Below are 26,191 nucleotides of genomic sequence, written 5' to 3'. Positions count from 1 at the left end.
CACCCAATAAGCAGTTTCTCCCCACCCTCCTCCCTAGTCCCTGGCAACCACCAATCTACAAGCATATACTTTTACATTGACTGGATTTGTTTGACTGTCTGTTGGTTTTTGTGCCTGAGTTCCACTAAACATACGGGAAACATGGACCTGGATTATTCTTTTCCAGCAAAGCACAGATGACATACTCAGTAAATAGCTGCAGCTTAATTTGCCTATTACAGGTCCTACATTTCTAATACTGGGGAAGGAACGTTCTCCTTTTCTTACTTCTTCTCCCTCTGTCAATCACCTCTGGCATGTCCATGCTTTTGACCTTCATGGCATAGTGAGTACATTTTTAGGAAGAGCAAAGAAGGATATCATTTAATTATAACAACTCTGAATTTTCTACATGTGTGAATCATTCATTTCATAAATTACCAACAGCAGCTGTATAATCCTATTATTTCACAGAACTGTGGAATCTTAACATTTAAATTATACAAGATCCAAGTATAATTATTACAAACACATCAGCTAAACTCTTTCCAAGTACAGGTTTACCATGCTTTTTGCAAAGCATATTGTTTCAAGAGTTACAGGTAAAAATAATTTTGTAACAACTTATGGAGTTATTTTATAAATAGAATAACAATTATAAAACTACTACAAATGTATCTGTCTGCAAGTCTACTTTTGTGGATGGGCCTTAAGAGAGTAAATTGAGAAATTACAGACTGCAGTCCCCTCAGATTTTAGTAGAAGTAACTGAGGTCTTGAGGAGTGAAGTGACTTGTCCAGGGCTACACGGCAGATTGAATGACTAACCATGGGTGAGGCTGGGCTCAAACCTGGGGCTTCTGACCCTTTGGGCACCTGCTGAGCTTCCTGAAGCTCAGTCCTCTCAGAATCTACTATTAGGTGGTCATATTAGACACATATTTTAATACCGACCCCTGAAAAACATAATTATGACAGTAAATCTGCTACTATAACCCTGCGTCCATTTTGAACTGCAAAGTCAAACATAAATGTCAAAAGATTATTCATAGTATACCTTTCTGTGATCAGGATAATGGTACTATCCTTTTAAAGAATTAAGAGTGGATTCTAGTAAATGGTACCATACTTCCTCATCAATTTAAATTATGCTACATATTTTTAATACCTGGATTGATCAAAATTAAAAATTGTTTCTGATACTTTAAGATTTTCAATTTCTTAGCCTGTAAGTCAAGCAATCCAGTTAATCTTACATTAACACCTAAAAGCATTAGAAGGTTTCTTGTTTAAGGACTTTCTTCCAGTGAATATTTTTGGAAAGCAAAATGTTTCAGTAATTTAGAGCAGAACTATCTACTTTGTACAGTGAATTTTCTATGTCATCCATTTTTGCAACAGGGTATTACTTGCATTCTACAAAATAAAATGCAATTAGAGATGGAGCTCAAAGATAATAAAAAGTAAGTCCTGTTTCAATTCTTATTACTACTTTCTTATACTGTTGTGGATAATTGAGAGCTGAATAACAGACAGGTGGCTCTAAATAATGATGGTGTTCAAGTAGGCCTTTCTGTCACCTATTTTTGAGACTACTGATTGTGTTGCACACTTCCCATCTTCTCATCCTGGATAGAATTATATTTTACATCTCCATAACCACTTCCTTCCCAGCACTTGACTGCTTGGAAGCAGGCTCTGATGGTAGAGTGACTTATGACCAAGGACAGTGTGAATAATGCTTATGCTTAGCAAAAGCACCCTATGAAACCTACCGCCCACGCTGTGGGAAAATCTGTTTATCATAGACCAGGGATCCCTTTGATGTGCCATCAAGATGCTCAAAAGCTTAGAAAATCAGCATTTCTAGAAGTGCAGGATGTGCACTATTCCAAAGGGCAGAAAACGAAAATAACATAAAAAGTGCATGTCAAAGGGCAAATGCTTTGCTACAAAAATTTCACTTCATTCAACATTTACTCTATTCCATTCTCATGCTAAACTTGTGACTGTACAAGCAAAGAAAATCTGAGTACCCAGTAAAAGGACAAGACACTACAGATCAATGTAACTCGAGATACATTTTCACTTACTCTGGAATTAGAATGAAACTGTGGAGATTTAGAAGTATTTTTCTAATTAATGATTCAAGATTATTCGATAGATTCCATTATATACATACATACACATATATTTACATTAGTATACTATATACTAGTATATAGAAGAAACTGTGGGATTGTGCTTTTAATTCTTATACCAAGCATTAATTGTGGTATGATTTCCAGGTCCCTGTTTGCTGTTTAATTCTGACTGTTCTCCAGGCTGTCTATTTTAATTAACGTAACCCAGTACCTTCGGATAGCTACGGTGAGAGCCTCAGGTGAGCTGGCACAAGGACAAATGACCTCCTGTCGTAGGCCTTTACTTTGGAAGACATTGAGAAATGCATCACAAGAAGAAATAGACCCTAGAGTGAAAAAGTTAAAGGCAGGGAAAAAAAATCAGACAGCTGAAGCAATGTGATTTATTAAAACATATCCCATAATATAAAATATTTTTAAACAAAAGATTTGGACACCAATGGAGTTAGGCACCATGAAAAAAAACTTCATTTAATACAATTTATCATTTACGTTACAAGGAAAGATGACATTAAGTATTACTCAAGAATTTTTAAAATGTACCTTCTGCACTTGAAAGATTGTTGCTAACTGATGAACTAAACTTTAATTTTCTGAGACTTGTTCTACTCTTTCAATGTGCAAGTTCTAAGAGATGGGCAAACCTAAACTTAACTAGGTGAAGAAAACTTTCCTCTATGTTAACTTGAAATACAAGATCCAAGTATAATTATTACAAACATATCAGCTAAACTCTTTTCAAGTACAGGTTTACTACACTTTATGCAAAGCATATTGTTCTAAGAGTTATAGGTAAACATAATTTTGTAACAAAATAGCTCACAATTTATGGAGTTATTTTATAAATAGAAGAACAATTTATAAAACTACTACAAATATATCTGTCTGCAAGTGTACTTTTGTGGATAGGCTTTAAGAGAGTAAATGCTGCTTTAATTTACAATTTTATGTGCTGCACAATTTATAAATTTAGTCAGAATAAACATTCTTCATTCAATTTAAAACATTTTTGCTTTAGCTTCAAGCTAGCTGGGTGTTTGTTCCCATTTACTGAACTTTTTCTCAAGATACATTAGTATTCTAATGAACTGATTTACTAGACCTGGGTATTTTTTGCTGCAGGATTTGAAAATGAAATTTCTTTTAAAATAACTAATTTTCTTCTCAATAAAACTATTATACAGCATAAAATAATAAGCTAATATTTCTCAAGCACTTATTTTGTGCCAAGGAACTGAACATCGAGATTACTTCACGTCATCCTCATAAAACATTATCATTTAGATACCATATTACAGAAGAGAAAACAGAGGATTAAAAAAGTAGGTAACTTTCTCAATAGAATTAGAAAGTGAAGAACCAGAACTTTACTCCAGGGCTGTGTCTCTCCAAATTCCATGTTCTTAACCACTGTGCTATCATGAATCACACTGTCTGATCATTCTGTTGAGACTTAATTTCTTAACTGAGATAAAAAATAAAAAAAGAAAATTCAAAGCACAGTGACACATGTGGACCTGGAAAATGAGGACCTCTACTGCCTGTCTATCTGTCTTCTAAGTTAACAACGTAAACGTCACTCACAGGGATTTGCGCCATCAGCCACTATTAACATCCGGAGAGAGGAGAGGTTGATATCTCTCTGATCTCTGTGTGCTACCAAGGCCCAATGCATATCCCTTGATTTTACACAAGCCACTTTTGCTAAAAAGAAAAGCAGAAAAGTAGTAAGTTAACATTCGTTATCTTCAGAGGAGCAATCATGATTAGTGAGGGAATGATAATAATCTTACATGATAGACACTGCACACAAATGCGAGTGTCCCCAAAAAACCATCGGGAAGTCCTCTAGACCAGCCCTAGTGCACCATGCTTCCCTACCTTTGTACTGGCAGACCTTCTGTATCCAGGAGAGGGGGTTCACCTTCATTAAAGAGTATGGGATGCTGATCACATGCATCATGTTCATGACACTCTGAAATCAGAATAAAGCAAACACACACAAGGATGTAAACATACTGTTTTCAAAATATCAATAGGAAAGACAAGGGTATCCCCACGAGAATGTGATAAATGTGTCTAAACTACAGCTCAACTGGCAGAAGAAAATGGACCCATGAGGGAAGACGATTCCGTCTAGTTACTTCAGGTGAGAAACATGATGGGGGTTTTCTTAAACCACCGAGATCTTAGGACGAATGCACTGATGACACATGTGAGGCTCACCACTAGCAAAATGTTTATCTTAGTATAATCCTTTAACAGAATGTGAACGTGAAAGTGACTTCTAAAAGGTTGTCTAGTCCTTTCTGCTTCTGCCTCTCCTAAGCTGCCAGATAGAATTAAAGAAATTTAATCCATCTTTTATAAAATCTGCAGTTAAATGATCATTTTTTCAATGGCCTTTCACATTCCTAAAGCGTGACTCCTTCTAGTGTCTGATACTAAATTTTTATTTCACAAAATTTCTTTAATTAAATGCTACACTGAGATGTCAAGGAGTACGGGGAAATTTGTGTTAATCACCCTTAGTCTTCCATCTAGCTTTGCTAATGTAGATCAGGACTCCTAAAGCATTACTTTCTTTAAGCGGATGACCAAATAAAACTTTTTTTTTTTTAGTGGTTACTACCTATCTGCTGCAGGGTAGGACTTACACAACTACTTAGGAATCATACAGTATATGCTAACAGAGCTAGGTAAAGTTATAAGGACTACAAATGGTAAATATTACACAAAATCATTTCTAGTTGGTTTTATAGCCTATTAGTATTCTAATACTAGAATTAACAAGAACAAGAACAAGAACAAGAATTAAGCCAGTATTGGGGATGGAAAAAGAATGAGAAGGCACAGGACCACTCTGGAGCCCCTGATTCAATTCAGGAAGTTCTAAATTAAAATGAAAAGAAAATGTGGACCTTCCTACCAGGAGTAAGCCCACCAGCAGACCAGAATGTACCTCGCTTCCCTAGCATTAGCCCCTGTGCACCTCTGGTGTCCTCCCCATTCCAAGCTGGGGAGGGTAAGAGCACCTTTCAGACTGATACCATATGAGACGGTGTGCTGCTATCTAACCAGAGACCTTCCTTGCTCTCAAAGGTGACAGCAAAAGACAGACTCAAACAGTCAGTTACTGCAGGTCATATTCAGAGTAATAGCAAGAAAACATGGTGACACTATGAACAAAGGTGCTACATAAGGAGGTGATGATAGTTACAAAGATCTTGAAAGAGAGATTGCTATGGATAAGTGATGGGGCTATCATTGTGTCATGCATAACTTCATAGCCAAAAACCTGACATATTTCTAGCAATGACGGTAACTCTAATAGTTAACAATGGTCGCTTCCCACTATTGAAGACATGACTATCAAAACACAATTACCAAGCACATAGAGGTATGGGGTGCTTGTTAAACAGTAGAACACATGAGCCTCACACCAGCCATGTCGGAAAGGTCTTATTCCCATTTTACAGACAGGAAAGTTGAGGTTCAGAGATATGAAGGCATTGTGATTCATAAATTCCTCAGTCAACAAATGCTTCTTGAGCAGAGGTGCTATGTGACTTGCCTCACGTCGTAGAGCTATAAAGGAAAGGGCTGGGATCCAAGCCTAGTTTCTCTAATCCCAAAGCCAGTGCTCTTTCTACTATACCCACAAAACGCCATTTGGGCTTGAACATTTGTAACTGTACTTCTATATTTTACTGTCTAATAATATCTAGATGAAAGAAATAAACTATATTATATTAACAGAATGAAGTAAGCAAGTTCTGGTTTTTGTAACTTCAAACATTTGGCATATGCTACACTTGTATCCTCTTATTCATATAAATTCTGGCTTATCAGGAAACAACAAACTCCACTTTCTATATTTATGTTCCCATCACTCATATAAAAATTAATAGAATTTTCTACTTAAGAAAAGACATAAAGTTTTGGCAAGAGAAACTATTACAAAGAAAAACAGGCAAGCGAAAGTTACCACACATGAAACAGATACGGGGATATTCTGAGCAGTTATGCTACTCATGTTTTATAAACACTGAACATTATCTTAAATAATAGGGTTATTTCTCTATTAAAAGTGCTTACAATCTTGTACTATCATCACTTATCAAAGGGCAGTAATAATATCAAGTCATACATTTCTCAAAAATGTATGCTGAATCTTCATCTTCAAGGAGGCAATTGTTCTTTTTCTGTCTATAGTATAATGAAATAACAGATTCCCTAAATAATCATAAACATTGACTCATAGAAAGGAAAAAAAAAAAAAAACAAAAAAAAAAACAAGGAAATTCAGGCCAAATCAGATGTAAGGGAAAGTAAACCAAACACAGACAAGAAGTAGGTAACTTTACTATGAAATCTTAACTGCCAAAGGTGGGGAAAGAAAGATACTGAATTACATCTGAGCCTGAAAAAAAGACTGCTCTCAGCAGCTATGTCGTCAATATATGACTTCAACGACTCAAGTGAGTAGCTGCTGAAAGCTACCAGGTTAACTGTGTTACTGTAAAGTACATTAACATGAGACATCTAAACAATGATTTTTTTCTTTACAATCTGGCAGAAAGGGGATTACCCAAACTGATATGTTATACAAAAATTCTAGTTATAATATTGACACACTCATATGTAAATATTTACACAATCCGGATAAGGGAAGAAGTCAAGGAAGAAGTATACTTACTGTCAGAATTCCATGCCAGAGACCAACGTCTTTCTTGAAATCTAATACATTCACAATTGTTTCAGCTGTAATAAAAATTTCAAAAAGATTTTTACTTAGCAAAGGTCGACAAAGACCAAAGTCTAAAGAAAACCCAGCAAAACATCGAAGGGTAATAATGGATCTTGGAAAGATACCCTTTCGATCTATCTTTGTAGAAATTCTACAGGTTGCAATGAGACCCATTTTAAAAAGACTAGTTGTCTCAAAATTGTTTCTTTATTAATATTCTGCCATGTAAGGAGCCAGAACTCTTCTTACTATCACTTAAAGAAAAGACTTTATTTACTTTCTTTTTATGTATTTATCCTCCCTCCCCATTTTTTTTTTTTTTTAATTCTTTTCATTTCCTCTCATGTGTGTCTTCCAGGAAAGGAAACAGAATTTGAATTTAACATGCCCTGTATTTGTAAAAGGAAAATTCAGTTTTCAGCCAATGCCCTGGTCTATGTTGTACAACTAGACGCCTTTAAGAGTGGGATTGGGATGATAAAGGCGGCAAGGGGAATCTGTAAGACAAGAATGGAAGAATATTGAGTATTCGAGGATTATGGAGGGGAAAAGGGAAAAAATAAACTCTAAAGCGGGGAGGAACAAGGAAACGGTTGCATTCAATTGAGGGTATTAACGCCAATCTAAAAATATGCAACAACGTGGATGAACCCTGAAAACATGTTAAGTGAAATAAGCCAGACACAAAAGGACAAATATCTTATGATCTCACTGATTTGAAATAATCAGGATAAGCAAACCCATACAGTCTGAATCTAGAATATAAGTCACCAGGGGATGCGGTGGGGAGTAGGGAATGGGAAGTTAATGCTTACAATGTACAGTGTTCCTATTTGAAATGATGGAAATATTTTGGTAGTCGATCGTGGTGATGGTAGCAAACATTGTGAATGTAATTAACAGCACCGAAATAGATATATCCGAATGTGATTAAAATGGGAAATGTTAGATTATATATATGGTAACAAAATTTTTTAAAGAATCCATGGAACCACAGTACACAGTGAACCCTAAGTTAAACTATGTACTATAGTTAATAGAACAATTACAAAAATGTGCTTTTACCAACTGCTAAATGCTCCACAGCAACGAAGGTGTTAATAATAAAGGTAGTATATGAGACTCCTGTATTTTATGCATGATTGTTATGTAAACTCACAATTTCTCTAATAAAAAATAAAAAATCTGGTTGAAAACAATTACTACTACAGAACACAGAGAGCCAGCCAGTAATGATACAAAACTTTCTTTTGATGTCATACTTGTTGACCAAGGTGTTCTACTTCAGTTACCGCTGTACATCCTGCAATGGTGCTGGTGCTAGTTTGAAACTGTTATGGACCCCAGAAGAGCTATGATCTTTTAATTCAATCTTGTCAGGTGGAACCTTTTGATTGAATGTTTCCATGGAGATGTGACCCACTCAACTGTAGGCAAGACTTTTTTTTTTTTTTTTTTTTTTTAGACCTTTTGGTTAGACCATTTCCATGGAGGTGTAACCTCGTCATTGTGGGTCTTAATTAGATCACTGGAGCACCTAAGAGAGCTCATGGAGAGAAGGAGCTCAGAGAAGCTGAGAGACACATTTTGGAGAGAAGAGATGAAGCCCTTAGTAAGAATCACCCCAGGAGAACCAAGCAGAGAGCTGGGAGACGCAAAGAGAAACAGAAGCCCAGAGACATTTCGGAGAGAGCCATTTTGAAATGCAACCCAAGAGCAAAGGATCCATAGATGCTGGCCACATGCCTTCCCAGCTGACAGAGGTGTTCCAGGTGTCACTGGCCTTCCTTCAGTCAAGGTATTCTCTAGTTGATGCCTTAGTTTGGACACTCTTATGGCCTTAGAACTGTAAATTTTTAACCCAATAAATTCTCTTCATAAAAGCAATCCATTTCCAGTATTTTGCACAACAGCAACTCGAGCAAACTGGAACAGATGTTGTCACTGAACTCTCTAGGCATTTATCGGTGCCACCTCTTATATTCTTGCTTGTTCATTCTTACTAAACACAAGATTTAGGATCATATCCCTTCTTTTTCTTTTCAAACATTAAAATATGGAGGGTGGACAAGCACAGGGACTTTGAAAAACAAATAGTCTCAAAGGAAAGATCCTATATTCCATTTAATAAAAAGTTGTCTTTTTTTAAGTAAAGAAATGAGGTGTGAACATATATAATCCCTCCCTAACCCCCACAAAAGCAGCAGCCCTGGACTTTCTAGAAATTAGGGCAAAGAATATAGGTCGTAAGGCCATAAGAAATGTTTGAATTGAAGCTGAAAACACACTGACAAAGAGGATGAAGATGATTAGAGGCAAGGGCGACTGTCTCAGTGCGTGAAACTGTCTAGGAAACTAGTCCAGGGACCAAATATTAGTAGAACATTTCCATGAGTTAAATGTGTTATCTTTGAAAGGGGAGATTATCAGAAGCATGGGGAGAGAAAGAAAGAGAATGAGGATGTGAAAGAAAAAGAGAAAAGCCAAACTGTTTCATTCCGATGGGGGGTGACAGAGCATCACTCAGAGACCAGAAGACGATACCCGGCTGGAGGTGTGCCACCACGGGCATGTTCCCAAGACAAGAACTCGGTCACAGGAGCTTCAAGTCAGAAGGCAGCTGAAGTTATCTGGTCTGACCCTTCATTTCATGTGCCCACTCCAGTGCTGTCAACATTATTACCTAGTCTCTCTATATCTCTGCCTCCCACAACCACCCTAATTAAGGGGAAAGAAAATGTATCAGCAAAAACCAGTTATTCTCAACTGTGGCACGTGGGGGGCTCATGAGACCCACCCTTAGAGATTCTAATTTCATGGTATGGGTGGGGGGCTGAAGCATGGATTTTTTTTTTTTTTTTTAAGCTGCCAAAGAGTTTCTAATGTGCAGTCAGGATCGAACACATGGTATTAACTAACTAAAAAATTTGACAAGCTATTTAATTGAGCCAGGCACAAATTTAATACTACTTTTTTTGTTCCTACTAGAAATAACACAGTCTCTCCAGTAATATATCCCTAGTCAACGTGACATTTCACAGAACCAGGGTCACAAGGAGACACGGCCTTGTACGGATGTGACCTGGCACCACCATAGGGGAACAGGGAATGTATCCATACCTTCTGTGTAGCCACATGCTTGTGTAAGGGCTTGGCAGTGGGTGAGCAGTGCAATTCTTGTCACAGTCACCCCCAGGACGCTTCCATCCTTACACGTTTTATACTAAAATGAGACAGAAAATATAAAGAAAAGTGGTACTGAGAGGCAATCAAGTACTAGGGACATATCCATCGGTCTTTCTTAGTTATTTAACATGCTTAAATAACTAAAGTTCCTTAATCATGAAGTTTTTGTAAACACCATAAATGCATGTTACTTAATTCCCAGAGTACCCACTGCAGTACAATGGAAGCAAGCATACTGGACTTACCTCGATATAAGCAGTGTCATTATTTGCATCCTTAATGTGTGGAAACCAATCTCGAGGAGGTTTAGAGAGATGTTTAGACTCTGTTACAAACCATAATAGCTTTGGCCAACCTTGGAAATAAATGACAAATTCCTTTTAAGTAAGCATTACCTAGAATATATATATAAGCATTTTCCTTTTTAAAGCCTTGAGGAAGAATTTACTTCTCTCCATTTATATGGTATACTGTCAAGCAATATTCCCAGCTAGATTAAGTCCTTGGTGTTTCCATATTTCAACAAATCTAAGACAGCATCAACAAGAGGGGCACTGTAAACTTCTGCCAGTTAAAGTATGTCACACTGTAGATTTTAAGACTTGTCCTGATTTCAGAGATGTTAAAATGTGGAAAAAACATGTGTCTTGGAACTGATGCAATATAGTATATTCTCCCGGAAAAGAAGAGCCAGCCAGTCTCTCTCACACAGAAGACTTAGGAGAGGTAAGCCAGTCCTCCAGAGCAATTCTGCTTACCCTTGAACTGTGGTATCTCTCCAGTTGGGCTTTTGGGCAGTCCTTTGTGGCAAGCATCACTAGTCAAGGCTACAGTAACTCCACAGCTTCCAAGCAGGAAACCTATCTGTTGGCTTCCTGCATCCTGAGAGAAGGTAACAAAAGAGACACAGTTAGGAATCCAAGATTATGGATCCACCCCTAGCAAACACACGACCTAGTCGTTAGGTCACGGGGAGGTGAGCTAACCCAGAGGGTATGAACTCTGGAATCTGCAGAACTGCTATCAAATCCTAGTGCTGCCACTAGCTAGCTGTGTCACTTTGTCCAGGTTACTTAGCTTGTTTGGCCTCAGTTTCCTCAAAGAACAGTATCTCTCATAGGTTAGCTGCGAGGGATAAATTAGGAGAGTGCATGTAAGGTGCTTAGCACAGTGATTGGTACTTAGTAAATCTCATTAAAAGGTGGCTATTATAGTTACCTCTAGTTCTAAAAGACTGATTTTAAGTGTGACAAACTTAATTATAGGGAACAGGAAGTTTCCAAGAAAATGCCTTCATGCTTAACATAGCCATATTAGTGAAAAGACTGGCCTATTAAAACTGGCTGCTACTCTAAGACATTGATTCTGGTGACATGTAAAGTACAGGGAGCCTCCAAATTACTAACACCTGACAAAGGAAGGGTGCATCCGAGCAAGAGCTCTTAGGGCTCTCCACAGGTACCCCGGTGATAGGAACCAGCCAAACCTGGGCTTGCATGGTGAGCTTTACTGCTGACCGCCCTAAACTTTTGTCCCATAGGAAGACAGATAAGTAGTCTGGTCATTTCAATCAGCTTTCTTTACTTCCAACCAGTGATACCACCTATGTGGGTTTGCAATCTTTTGATTCAGAAAATAACATGAAAGCCCCAAAATAATAACTATTCCTAGAACTAGAATGTCATCACTTCCAGAAGCAGGTCACCTCTGTTCAGTTCCTTGGATGCTTGCATACTAGAACATGAACCCACCAATAACTGGTTAACCACGCTGGCTGGACCAAAGGCCTAGGTTACTAAGTCTCTGCCCCATTTGTGCCAATGGAAAAAAACATGAGACAAAATTGTGGTGCTTTTACCTGCGTAAGAGAAGCAGCATTCAAATCTCCAAGCTCTAGTCTTGCAAATGTTTATTTCATACTTTTATGATTGTAGATTTAAATGTACAGAGAAAAATGTATCTTTTTATGTGGTCTTTTCGATCCAGATGGGTCATTCATGGACCAAGCAGACCACGACTGTTAACACCACAACTCGCACAACCCTGAGAGGAGAGACAGTGCCTGGCGCTCAGCAGACAGGAAGTGCCCTGTTTGAGGGATGTTCTCATGGTACCTCTCCTTCAAGCAACACTTTTACGAAGTTATAGTCATGATATTTTAATGGGAAAATTAGTTTCTTTAATGTGAATTTGAACATCACATTACCAAACATTGTGACCATGCAAAGGTGAGGAGAAAGAGGCTCTTTAAAAGTTAGCAGCTTTTGCAGTGGAAAGGAGTGTCTTAGGAGCATGTATATGTTGGGCTGAGTCAGAAGACATACACCATTAATTCTCCACAGCAAGACCTTGGAATGATTTCAAGCCAGAGTTATTCATAGCTATGGCTTTCAATAAACTTTTTTTTGCTAAGAAAAATGTAAATTCTCCCAAAACAGCACACCAGCCCAGTGAGATGGTTCATGTTCTGCCAGAGAGAGACAGAGAGAGAGAGAGAACCACATGATTAAACATGGTGCCCTGGCCTAAGGGGTTGATGTGTTTGCAGAAGAAGCCAAATCTCTCCAGTTCCCACAAATGCCAAAATGGTTGTAATCCTCTGATCATAACCCTCTCAAGGAAGAGCTCCTGCCTCCCCCTGAAGACTGTCTTTTAAAAATCTGTACATGATTCAATTCATAAATGATAGACTCACACATCCAAAAAGCCACTTAAAATATAAAAGAAGAGATCAGGTAACCTAATAAATCCCCTTTATAAAAGCCAATCCATTTCTGGTATTTTGCATAATGGCAGCTCTAGCAAACCAGAACAGGGATTTATTAGGTTACATATTTACAGTTCTTAGGCCATAAAAGTGTCCAAACTAAAGTATCAAAAAGATGATAACTTCACTGAAGAAACTCACTTTGGATTTGTGGCCCCAAACTACTGGCTAGTGTTTATTCAATTTTATTCCTTGCCTATCCAAACTGCTGACTGAGTAGTTGGTTAGCTCTCAGGAGGTGGTGTAACACAAGCATCTACTGCAATGGAAAGGTGGATTTTAAATGCATGACTTTGCAGAATCAAACACTGCAGCCTAGTGAGAGATGTAAAGACTACGATCATGTAACCAGGCTGGATCAAGGAAATGTGACACAAGAAGATTTTAGTTATCAATACAAAGCTGAAACTTGTCAATTAAGTCACTATACTCTGCCAATTAATTTTAACTTTGTTATTTATAATAGATATTTTCAAGCACACAGAAAGATACAAAGAAGAGCAGAAAGAAATCACATGTATTCATTTTCTAGCTTCAACAATTATCAACATTTGGCCAATTTGGTTTCACCTACCACCTCCAAAACATACACACACACATGCAATACATGCATACACACACACACACACACACACACACACACACTCTCTCTCTCTCTCTCTCTCTCTCTCTCTCTCTCTCTCTCTCTCTCTCTCTCTCAATATGGAGCATTTTAAAGCTAATCCCAGGCATCAATCATTTCACTGTGCCTGTATGTACTTCAGATAGATGAAGTTCTACCCTCCTCAAAACTGTGAAGTAGCCTCTCCTTTTTTCTTTAGTGCCACCCCCCGGCATCACCATTTCCCCTCTCTTCTCTCCACTTCTAGTTCCCAAAGTTTCCATGCTCTCCACTAATTTCCTCTATCAAAATGAGCTCCTGAGGAAAAGGTATCATATAATTGCTCATATAAAGTTGACACTAAGGATATTCCTTCAAGAGAATTCCATTTTAACAAGCCATAAAGCCTTTATTAAAGCAAACAGATGAATTATACCTGTAGAATTCTAAGGAAACAACAAATAACTTCATAGCTGTAGGAGAGAGACCTTTTCCCTGAAAGTATGCCACTCAAGCAGAACAACTCCCTCTGCACCCGTGGCTGCCCCTGCTGCTGGTCAAGAACGGCAGGAGAGCCCAGGACGGCTCAGAGGGTCTCCAGGCTGGTCTGGCCTGAACACCCTGCCCCAACTGTGCTGTCAGACTTAGAATATACATAACTCAATACATTAATAATCTTGCTTTTTCTTTGTACTGGCCTTAATTTCCCATCCAGATTTAACTATTTTGCAGTCTCAGCCTTATATTCCTGAAGGGGGGCAGGGGGTTTTGACTTGGCCTACTTTTCAAGGTTGACAAATCCACTCGTGACAGCTGGGAATTAATCTTAAAGAGAGGGTGACAATGGCAGGTTTTACATTTTCCAGTTCTGCCATGACCAACAAGAGTCCCCATTTTGACACAGATAAGTAAGTGGCTGGTTCTCTCTATTGTCCCCTCTCTGCTCGTTAACCAAATGATCACAGGACTATCAATTCCTCCTAGTATAAATTAGCTTTTTCCTCTGCCAGAATTAGAATAGAGAAATAAATGCACACAGGGACTAAAATGTTCAGTTAGGTTCGTTAGACAATATTCAAGATTCAGAATATTTGATTCTCTTTAGGATCTTTAAGACAATTTCAGAGCCATAGAACTGGTAAGATAGAGGAAATATTAGGGAATCGCATAACTCATTATCTACAATTATATGCACACTGTGTGGCTTGAAGCTAGGCTCCCCAGAAATACATGCCCTTAATCTTAATCCATTTCTGTGGGTGTGGACCCATTATAAATGGGACCTTCTGATGAGATTATTTAAAGTGTGGCCCAAGTCAATCAGAATGAGTCTGAATCTTACTACTGGAGGCCCTATAGAGAAGGCCACAGAGAGAAAAGCCACAGGGAGCAGGCAGAAGGAGAAGATGCCTCCATTTGTATTGTCACGTGACAGAAAAAAGAAGGACCAAGGCTCATTGGTAGCCAGTCTTCAGAGAAAAAGCATCATCTTCCTGACAACTCAATTTTGGACTTCTCCCAGCCTCAAAACCATGAACCAGTAAATTCCCACTGTTTAAACCTACCCACTGGATGGTATCTGTTTTAGTAGTCAGAAAATTAAAACACATATCTTACTCCATTTTGAATTGGCATCCAAGCCAAGTTATTCTTTCATTCAAAAAAAAAAAGTTTCCTAAGACAAATGAACTGTTACATTGTAAAGTCACAGTGTTTGAGGTGCAGCACACAGATTCTTGCATAATCTGAGACACAGAGAAGCAAAGTAATCTCATGGTTGTGTTTTCCCATCAGGAAATGTTCTGTGAAGTCAGGGTTAGAGGGAGGGAACTTCAGCCTCCTCCTTTCTGAATTCTTTGGGTTTGGTGGTCACCAGAGTACTATTGTAACAAATAATAGAGGTCGCTGAATAGAAACCCTTTCCATGATACCCACGACTGTGATTTCCTGTCTTTCTGCATCCTAGGAGGTGAGAAACCTACAGAATGGGCAGTTCATTGGCTTCCCAGCAACCTCACTTCCTGTGCAAGTTAACTGTGCATCAACTTGGCTAGCTATTCCAGTTGTTTGGTCAAACACTAGCCTAAATGTTCCTGTGAAGGTATTTTGTAGATGTGGTAAGCATCTACAACCAGTTGACTTTAAGAGAAGGAAATTACTCTTGAAATGTGAGTGGGCCTCATCCAATGAGTTCAAGACCTGCAAAACAAAACCATGAGGTTTTCTGGAGAAAAACAATTCCACCTCAAGGCTGCAACATCTTGCTGGGACTTCCAGCCTGTTGACCTGCCCTACAGATTTCGGACTTCCCAGCCCTTAGGATCTCATGAGCCAATTCCTTAAAACACATATCCTGTTGATTCTGTTTCTCTGGAGAACCGGACTGATAAAACACCCAAGCCACACAGACCAGTAATCAAAGAACTGACGAGGCACAATGAAAAACCCTGGCCATTCTGTGGTAACTTCCACACGGTTCTCCATCCCACTTCTGCTAGAAACATGTCCACTGTACTACGACCAAGCAAAGAGCTCCTTCTGAGACTTCTCACAGAACATCCTTGGTAGGTCCATGCTGCCACTCTAATTCCTACACTGCACAATCAAACCAGATGAATCTCTCCTCAGTGTGCTCAGGGATTTCCTTAGCGAATAGGATTATTTGATCCTAATATGACAGAATAAAGCATTCCCAAATGGAAAAACACTTTCCCTTACACTGAGTATTACAGCTATAATTTAACATTTACACTCAATTAGAAAGGTTTCTAATGCATTTAAAGGTAACTTTACATCTCTACCATAATCCAAAAGATACTTAATTTCATGATTTCAAGGCATTTTTTAAATGTTAAAATAAAACATTTCATGGCCCCAAGATGAAATTTTTACAAATTCCTAAATCAGATATTTTAAATTGTGCCTCTACATTTTCAGATAATAGTATGACATATCTGCCAATCAGAAAGCGGCATAGATACACCCTTCAGGAAAATTAGTTGTCTTCCCACTCCCCTACCCCGGCCCCATTTCTTCTTCATTTAAATGATTTTCCATTGAGAACTGGTCCTGTTTTGGAAGACACCAAGCTATAAATTTAAAATAGACAAATCTAAATAATACCTGTGATGAGAAAAAGATAAGGAATTGTTAAAACCTTTCATGATTATTTCTAATAAGAATAAGAAATGTTTTGGCATGGAGTTACTGAAGCACTGGCTTAAATTTGGTCTCCATAATAAGCTTATTAGTCTGTAAGTTCCTCCAAATCATCATTTTGATATTATTGCTTAGAGAATATGAGAGGATTTTGAACACCGAATAAATTTAGATAGGCTTTATTTCTAGTGAGCCTATATCCATCGAATTAAATAAAAGTCAAAGAGGAACATCACACTCTCCTTTATTAGATAAGACTGGAGTTAACTGTGACATTGAAACATTCCTTAGGAGAGCACAGCTGTCATGTTTAGTCAGTTCCTAAATTCTTCCACTGTTTCTTCTCAATTGTGAAGATCACAGGGCTTAGGACTGGGGGAGCACGCTAAAGGATGTCTTATCCACATCTGGAGTGCAGCCAGCAAACCCAGGCAGAGGTCAGGGCTCTCCCTCAGAGCAGCGATGTGCCCAAAAGAGCTCACACCACCACTACATCCTGCCTGCGGGAGGAGCAAGGAGGAAAGGGGAACCACAAAGCTCTCTCTTATGACCGCCTACAGCCCCTCCTGACATGCCCACCTCTAGACCCAGAGGCCCCCTGCGCACACTAGGGAAGCCAAGAAGAAAATTCCTTGGTTTTGTGTATAGGAAACTAAAATAGCAATCATTCCCTTCCCTCCATTTTCAAAGAGAATCCAGCATGACTCCCCTTGCCATCTAAGGAGTACAGTTTGAAATGTAACTATCAACCTGAACAGACCCTGAAGCATTACTCATGGTAAGTTCTGAGAGGAAGTAGCAAGTTTTCTTAAATACTGAATTATAAATCTCAATTTCAGAGCAGTCACGACAGTGGAAAGTGTCTTTGGAAACTCTCTTAGCCTGGGCTGGAGCTAGAAGAATCACCCACATGATTTGCTCATTCAAGCTGTGTTAAATGAAGCCCAGAAAATTTAAGTGTATTGTCCAAGATTATACAATTAGCGACAAAAGGGGACAAAATTCATCCTGCACGGCCATCAGTTCAGTTTTCTGAACTGATCAGTCTTTCTTCAGTTAGCAGCAATGTCAGCTTTACTGAAGTTTCCTCCCTTTACCTTCCTTTTTATACTTACTGGAACTCTGCATTACAGATGAACAAATCATTCATATAGATGAAGAAACTTATACTGGTATGTAGTATTTATGTTCAATATTCATTTATTTTTACTGGCCTAAACTGTAATTAGGATAGCAAGTTTAGCTATTCATTTTAATTACAGAACAAGATCTATGTGTGACAGGTAAAGCTAGCTTTTGCCTAGGACGTGATGATGTCAAAACACCTGAACAAAAGCAACAATTACCAAAAAAAAAAAAAAGAAAAAAAAAATCCATCATTTATCCAGATTTTTAGTGCTCATAACACCAACAAACAAGATACTCTAACACTTGCTTTATTGACTAAGATTATTTAGCTCAATATTCTGTTACCAAATAAACATAAGCTCTGCCTCCCAGAAGTCACCCCTGGCAAGTCATGCAGTTAAGCCATGCTATGTCTGCTAATAACTGTTCTCTAGCTGAGACAACTGATGAAAACCTGCTCAGAATCTCAGAAACGATTAAAAAATTTCAGGGCATCTTGATCTATCTCCAGCTGAGAAGAAAACCCATTTTAAAAACTGCGGTTGGCACATTCTTACCTAATAATAGAACATTCAGTTGTAACTGAGCCTGTTATTTCTCTCTCTTTCACTAGCTTTAATGAAATCATGTGTTCTTTACCTTTCTCGTAAGTGGCACTTCAATGGGGACAGGAACAACTTCAGCAAGCAGGCAGCCATAAAACGCTACCATGAAAGCAGCAGGGTCATTGTTAGGAAATACCAGTGCTACCTGAAACAGACAGACACCCAGAGAAACAAAAGAAGAAAGATGCAGAACTGTTAATCTAGGCAAATTTATGAAATTCAGTTTTCTTAGTCTCTTAGTAAAAGAAATTTTAACATTAAAGATTTGCAATCTGTTCACTTTACATGTTGTATTCTGCTTTTTAAAATATCATCACAGGATTTCCCCTTCCACAGACACCAAGATTAAAAATTTAACCATGGATTTTATTTTAAAAATTAAAAAAACTTAAAAAAAGTTAATCATAGATTTCTAAAAATATGGTTAATCTGAATTACCTTCAAGTGATGTTGGCAACAAATAATGGATGTTATGATTTTTTAAATGTTTGCTGATAGTCCTTACAATTTGTGTTCTTTGACCACAAGTAAAGAACAATTTCCCATGAGACTATTTACAATTATTATTCCTCATATGAACTGTTATTCATTTCTCTTGTGTATTTATCTGTTAATGTTTTGATATTTTCTTTAAAATTTGCATGAATTTTTATATATTTGATAAACATTAACTCTGTCATATTTGATGAAAGAACTTGATGTATTTTCTATTTTAATTAATTTTTATTTCTGTAGATATTTAATGTTTATATGTAAATTTGCGAAACTTTTCCTTTATGTTCTCTCTTTTATACAACAAATATTTCATCTGATCTCTGGGTTCTCCTTTATTTTCTGTAGAACTTGGCTTCTATTTTTAACCAGTGCCTCTCATAAAATGCTTTAACTTTAGTGTGAGACTTCCCTATGGATAACTAAGTTTGTTGGAATACATGCATCATTTTTGCATTACCTCATTCTGAAAGTTAACCAGTATTTTCTTTAAAAATGCCTTAGTAGTGCTCTCTTCGGCAGCACATATACTAAAATTGGAACGATACACAGAAGATTAGCATGGCCCCTGTGCAAGGATGACACACATATTCGTGAAGTGTTCCATATTTTTGCACAGATGAGTAGAAAAATGGGGACAAAAATTAAATGAATAATGGAGGAAATGGGGGGATATGATGTTTTAGATGTGCTTTTTTACTTGTATTTTTATTCTTATTTTTCTTTTTTAGAGTAATGAAAATGTACAAAAATTGATTGTGGTGATGAATGTACAACTATGTGATGGTACTGTGAACAACTGATTGTACAGTATGTAAATATCTCTCAATAAAAGTGAATTTAAAAACAAAAAAAAATGCCTTATAAGTTATTAATTCTGCCATGAACCGTTGCACAAGACATTCTAATTATCCTGATAGCTAAATAAGCAAATTGGTGTAAAAAAGGATTCAAATGGCACTGAGGAGGCAGCAGGCCACAACTTAAATCTGGCAATTTAGCAACATGGAATAGTTGATGGAAACAAAATTAAATTCTGGATTATACATAGATTTCCTTTCTTTACGGCATTCTTAAAGTTTGCTAAAATCAGTTAAGTTAGAGACTATAAGGCCAATGAAAGCCATTCTGTACCACTGATACCTTCTATTTGAGAAACCCTGTGAATTAACTGTTAATTAGATATTAATCCTTATTTCTCCCCTATACCACTCAGTCAGATGTCAGGCTACTAAGAGGAAGACTTTCAAGAAGGAATAAAAGAATTTACTTGTATGTATATACCTACAAATCAAACCTATTACTTATTTAAAGTTATCTGAGGTTTGTGTTAGGTTTGTGTTAGGCCTGGGAGCTAGACTTCCTTTGGTGGACTGAGAGTTGACACCATCTGTTTTTCAGATCTGGATCTGACGAAGCAACAATATTCAATGATACGGTTGCAAGGATTCTGGGTTAAATCCATTGCACGACTTCCTCCTGAAGAAGACCAAAAGGCTGAGGAAGCTGATCAAACTACATCAGAAAAGGTGGAAGACCAAGTTCTATTCAAAACTGATGGCTGCACCTATTCAAGAAGGACTTACTAAACACTGACTTGTTGTTCCGAGAATACAAATTATGGAGAGAAACATCTTCATTAAGAATAGAGACTAAGATAACAAAGATAAGTGACTTTCCCAGAGCCAGACTGTGGATCAATACTGCCTGCGAGAAGAGGCAGGTTTAGTTCCCATTCCAGCTCTCAATCCATCTGTTCAAATCAAGATCAGTTTTATGTAGGATTTTATATTCTTTCTGTTTTATCACTAAAACTAATGCTGATAATGCCATACTAGATATCTTACAGTATTATATTAATATGACGAAATGCTATGTTATAAAGTAAACTGAATAAAAGCAGACTATAAAATTATATATACTATATGCTCTCAACAATATAAAAGCAATGGATAGAAAAGGATCAAGTACCCAAAGGCTAATGTTATGTCCATGTGGTGAGATTAAAGGATTTTCATATTTATATCTTTTTGTACTTTCCCTATTTTCTACAATGTGAATAAAATGCCTTTATAATCAGAAAAAAGAACATATGGGTTACTTAACTATGCCTAACAAGGTCAGAATTTTTCTATTCTTCAACTACATGTCGACAAATAGGAACTACAACATCTTAAAAGTACTAACACTAGAATGCCCATACCTGAGCCAGTGAATGGATATAAAGTGATGCATTATCCCAGAGATCTTGGATATATGCACATGAAATACAAACTAGAGTTTGCTTTCCAAGAATGTACAGGGTAAAAATCTGATCAATATTTATTCATCTCCTTTTATACTAGAGTTTGCTTTCCAAGAATGTACAGGGTAAAAATCTGATCAATATTTATTCATCTCCTTTTATACTACCGGCTATGGCAGCATGTATGGGAACACAGCTTTCATAAAGTTTTAGGGAAAAGATGGGTAAAAATACCTGTAAGATGAATCTATCTAAAGAATAATTTCTCTATTCATTTGCATTTAATTTAACCACAGTTATAAGAACCAATCTTAATTTTTATGAGCATGATGACAAAATGCAAATTTGATACTTCATGACTCCAGTTGAAGATTAAATTGATTTTTTAAAAACATCATCACCAAAAAGTCATAGTCTTTTCAGGTTTTCACATTTTCATTGATATGTGGATATGGATAAGTAAAGACATTTACTTTAACATAAAAGGAAAATTCACTATGAAAATGCCTCTAAAGTTGTTCTAAAATTGTATAACTATATCTTTTTCATTGTTTTGAAAAGAAAAAACTAATCAAGAAAATTTTACATAATTAAATCGACAAAACCATATGCCTTGTTTAATCTTAAAACCTAACTGGAACATCATTAGCACAAGAGAGCTTGAGTATTAATTCCAGGTGACAGGGTATCACTGTGGATCATGAACTGGAAATTTTGTGTGAGATAGTTGTGTGACAATAATATTCATCACTCAGCTATAATAAACATTCCATTCCACTGTAATTGAGGCAATGCTCTTTCAGAATGACAACTGCAATTTTTTTCCATTTGTTTTAAGGAAAAACAGTCCATACTTACATCACTTTGTATTAAGGTTTCTTTTTATATGTGAATCAGTTACAAATCCCACTTTATTCTTAGATGCCACAGTGCTCACACTGCAATACCATAAAAATTTAAAGACGCATAGTTTTTATAAACTCATAGAATCTTAGGCTTCTTTTAATTTAATTCCCCATTTAATCTCTTAATATTTCATTGTACCTAATTATCCACAGAGAAGAATAGGTATCAACAAATCAGGAGCTGAAAGACCACACATTTAGCTCTGCATTAAGGTCTTTCATGTTAAACTGGTTCCAATCTATTTCCTCAACTTTCCTTCCATTGCTTTTCATATACCCTTCCTTGCAGTCCAATGAATGATTTGCTCTTTCTTGTACAGACCACACTTTCCCAATTAATTTTTTTTCACACTAGTCCAGTATCTGACCAAGAGTTCTCATATGTTGATTTTTCCCTCACCCGGGAAGCCTTTGCAAATTCCCAGATGCTTACCGAAATGAAATAGATACATCTCCTTCCCAAACAGTTCAGCTGTACCTCTTAATACTTCTTTTGGGAGCCTTTATCACCTTCCAATTTCCATAAAATCTAATTAATATATTTACATTTTGTAAATACCATAAGCTTCCTGAAGGCAGGCTTCGTATGTGATGCATCTCTGTATTTTCCATAGCTCCTACCCCAATATCCTGAATTAACTATTTAGCTTTAGGCATTTGTATAAATGTCTTTTTTGAAAGCCCAAGAAGCTATTCCCCAAATTACATTAACAAGGTCATCCATATGAAAAGTGTCTATAATTTTTATGCTAAGGATTGAATGCTCATTCTTCTAGGGAAAATTATATTTTATTCAAAAATGATTTTCAAAGAGGATAAAGAATCCTATTTATTGCAATAGCAGGTTGCTATCAACTGAAGACTATAATTATGTATGCTTATTTAATAAGTATTCCTATACAAGTGCCAGATGCTAGCCATATAAACAGTTTTTTTTTTTAAAGAAAAATTTAGAAAAGTAGGCCTCACACATAAGCCAACACATCATCCCTGCCAAAATCTGTTTACACATTTTATTTTATCAAAACCATGATCCCCAAATTCCTACCAACATTTTCACTGAAAACAAGGCAGTTCATTCTGTAATTATTATTGTACAGATATTTCAACAATCTGGAGACCATACCACGCATTTTTTTTTTAAACTACTCTACTAAGAAGACTATGATCCAACTTGAATATAGCAGAAATATTACATGACAATTGACTTTCAAAGTTAGAGGTCAGGTGAGAGGATCTCTAAGTTAATTATTAATTGATGGAGAGTTTCTGTTTGGGGTAATGGAAAGATTTTGGTAATGTATAGTGGTGATAGAAACACAACATCATGAATGCAAATAAAACCACTGAATTATATATCTGAATGTGGATAAAAGGGGAAAGCTTAGATGGTATACATGTTGACAGAATAAAACTTGGAAAAGAAAAAAAACACACACAAACAACCAGAGGACTGTACAATACATTGAATCTTAATGTAAAGTATGCACTATAGTGCGGGACACTGATTACGTGCTTCAACTTGGCAGGCCTGGGCCAGGGGACCGGATCCGCCCCTGGGGAGGGTGGTGGGCACGGGTGACAGCGCCCTCCACAGCCCCCCAGGCCTGGGAAAGTGAGGCCGGAGGCAGGCCCCATTTCCTCACCCAAAATACCAGTGTTAGGGGAGGCTTGCCGGAGGGAACCGCCTTTTCCCCACCCCCTTATCTTGCCCGGACACTCCCCGTTGCCAGTGCAACTCCCATCACCACCAGTGCGCATACATTGTTGCCAGACATCGTTACCGGAGCAACTCCCGCACCTTTTCAATCAACCTCCACGCCCTCTCAGAACCAATCCAAGCCTTTAACCCCTACAGCTACCCCGCCCTCTAAACCGCCCGATATAAGCTTGTACTCTCCCCTAATAAACTCTCTTGGTTTCTTCACCCTAAAAGAACCGTGTCCCGCCTGTTCCTTTCTCGCCGCCCTCCATACTTTGCACGCCTCCGCCGGGGACCTGGCCAAGTCCCCCGCCTCGCCCTCGCCTCCGGGAAAGAGCCCCCGCCGCCGGTACCCTCCGAGCAATCCTGAGAGCCTAGGATTTAGCAACCGGCCGCCACACCCCCCCAGACGAGCCAACTGCGACCGCACTATAGTAAACAGTACAATTACAATAATATTCTCGTATCAATTGTAACAAAGACACACATTTTTTTAAAAGCTAGAGGTCAAATTTATTTCATAAAAATGTAGAAAGGACCACAGTCCATCACTGAATCCTAGAGCTGACAGCAGTATTTTAAAAATGGGCCCATGTTTTCATAATTTCTCTTAATTAAGTCATAGCTTGTGTTCCTGTTGGGTTATGGTGCTCTCAAATGATGTATGTATAGAATTCACTCAGAATCCTCGGGGTGCAGGAAGGATAACCCAGTTTTGTTGTCTCTGGGGTACACAGCAGCATGTAGTAAAAAAGCTCCATCATATCTGAAGGCAAGAAACTTGGGTTTCAGATTCAGCTCACTTCACAAGTGGTATGTAAAGCTTGGATAAGTTTCTAAACTTCTCTCAGTCTAATATTAAAATGGAAATACTAACACCTGTCACCTGCAACTTACCAGACTGCAATAAGAACAAAATAAAAATCTGCTTTCCAATGAAAAACAATAACCCATATAAACAAATTAACATTGGGAAGGAAATGGTAGCCAGTTTGCTGCTGAAAATGCGTCTCATTAATATTTAAAGAAAGTCTTAAATATCACGATTATCCTGTGTGCTCAGGTAGATGACACAAGCATATTTCAAAAATAGGAGACAATATATTCAAGTGTTAAGAAAATGGACTGACAAATAGACTGATGGACTGATAGCTCAGTGGATAGATAGAATGACAGCAAAGGTGATAAAATATTAAAATTGGTTGAGCTGGGTATCTAGGGGGATAGGAATATGTTGGAATTCTCTGTTTGGAACTTAATTATTTTTGTAACTGTCCTGTCAGCTTGAAAGTATTTCAAAATAAGAATTTTTTTTTTTTTTAAAGGGAGATAATTGTTGATAATGCTTAAGGACATGGGCTTCAGAATCTGACAGACGTGGGCACAAGAGGTGGCTATGCCACTTACTAGTTATGCACCTTCATCTAATAATTTGATAACCTCCCTATTCCTGAGTGTCCTCACCTATAAAATAGAAGAAATATTACAATTTAGATCACTGAGTTGTTGCCAGGATTAAACAACATATTGCATGTAATTACTCCTGGTTCATAGCAAATGTTAAGGAAGACTTACCTAGCAGCAGTAGTATCAGGAGGCTGAACTCTGGAATTTAAAAGAGTAGGTATCTTTCCCTTATCAGACAACTTATTTTACAGACCAAATTATTTAAATTGCACTTACCCTATCTCCAGGTCGCACCATAGGTTCTTGCTTTGTACCTAATTTATGCAGAATGTTGTAAGCAACCTTCATACTTCTTGTCCACAGTTTGCCTAGCAACAAAAATTATAAAGACACAAGTAACTGGATTATACACTTACATTTTCAGTTACGTATATATGTGCACATTAAACTATACACACAATACTTTTACTGAAATTCCAGCAGCCACATTCATTTTGCTTCTAGTATGTGTGCTCTTGAAATATTGTTGGGGGCAATAAAGAAAAAGGGGAACAGGTGGTTAAGAACAGAAAACAAATTTAAAATGACAGCAAAGAAGCAGCAGACATTCTTAAAAACAAAATTTCAGAAGAGAAAAAAAATGAAGAAAAAATTAAAACCAAGCTTTAGGACTGTCTTCTACTTTTGTCTACGGTGAAAGAGGGAGCTGATGGTACTTGTGTTGTCACAAGTATTAATTTAATATTAAACATCCATGGGAACTATGGAGGGGTCTTGAGAAATCCTCTCTCTGTAGATTTAATAAAGTTTATCCAAAGCTTTTTTCATTTTAAGCATTCAAGTTGTTCTGTGTCCCTGGAATCAATATGGGAAATAAGAATCAGCAACTCTGACTCATAAAATCAGAGAGGAACGAACATTTGCATGAAGTACAAAATACAAAACAAAATTACTCTTTGTATGCAATGAGTAGAAAAGCCCAATTACTGTCACAGAAATTATGGAATATTTCTAAGGAGTAAAGTATGATAGAGCTCACTACAGTAGTAGCTGTTAGTGCTATTTTAAGTTGTACAAAATGACACATATTTTTTATTAATGTGTTCTTTGTTATGTGACTG

The 26,191-nt window shown here is 37.3% G+C and overlaps 1 protein-coding gene and 1 non-coding gene across 7 annotated transcripts in view; one reads left to right on the top strand and one right to left on the bottom strand.

Moving 5' to 3' along the window:
• The window catches only part of DIP2C (disco interacting protein 2 homolog C), a 555,699-nt gene that overhangs the window by 141,367 nt on the left and 388,141 nt on the right, over positions 1–26,191 (bottom strand). For all 6 annotated transcript variants that reach the window (XM_037835690.1, XM_037835692.1, XM_037835689.1 and 3 more), the window contains 9 exons: positions 25,347–25,438; positions 18,354–18,464; positions 10,818–10,941; positions 10,305–10,414; positions 9,994–10,096; positions 6,823–6,887; positions 4,005–4,098; positions 3,708–3,827; positions 2,335–2,449 (listed from right to left, as the gene is read on the bottom strand). In XM_037835690.1, coding sequence (XP_037691618.1) covers positions 2,335–2,449; positions 3,708–3,827; positions 4,005–4,098; positions 6,823–6,887; positions 9,994–10,096; positions 10,305–10,414; positions 10,818–10,941; positions 18,354–18,464; positions 25,347–25,438 — 934 coding nt within the window. The remainder of the gene's footprint in view (positions 1–2,334; positions 2,450–3,707; positions 3,828–4,004; positions 4,099–6,822; positions 6,888–9,993; positions 10,097–10,304; positions 10,415–10,817; positions 10,942–18,353; positions 18,465–25,346; positions 25,439–26,191) is intronic.
• On the top strand, positions 19,318–19,424 carry LOC119535629. Its single transcript, XR_005217242.1, has one exon. It is a non-coding gene; the product is annotated as a U6 spliceosomal RNA (small nuclear RNA).

Source organism: Choloepus didactylus, chromosome 5 (assembly GCF_015220235.1).
Source record: "Choloepus didactylus isolate mChoDid1 chromosome 5, mChoDid1.pri, whole genome shotgun sequence".
NCBI classification, from domain to species: Eukaryota; Metazoa; Chordata; class Mammalia; order Pilosa; family Megalonychidae; genus Choloepus; species Choloepus didactylus.
Note: the sequence above shows the minus strand (reverse complement) of the source record. Positions and strands in the feature narration are given on the sequence as shown.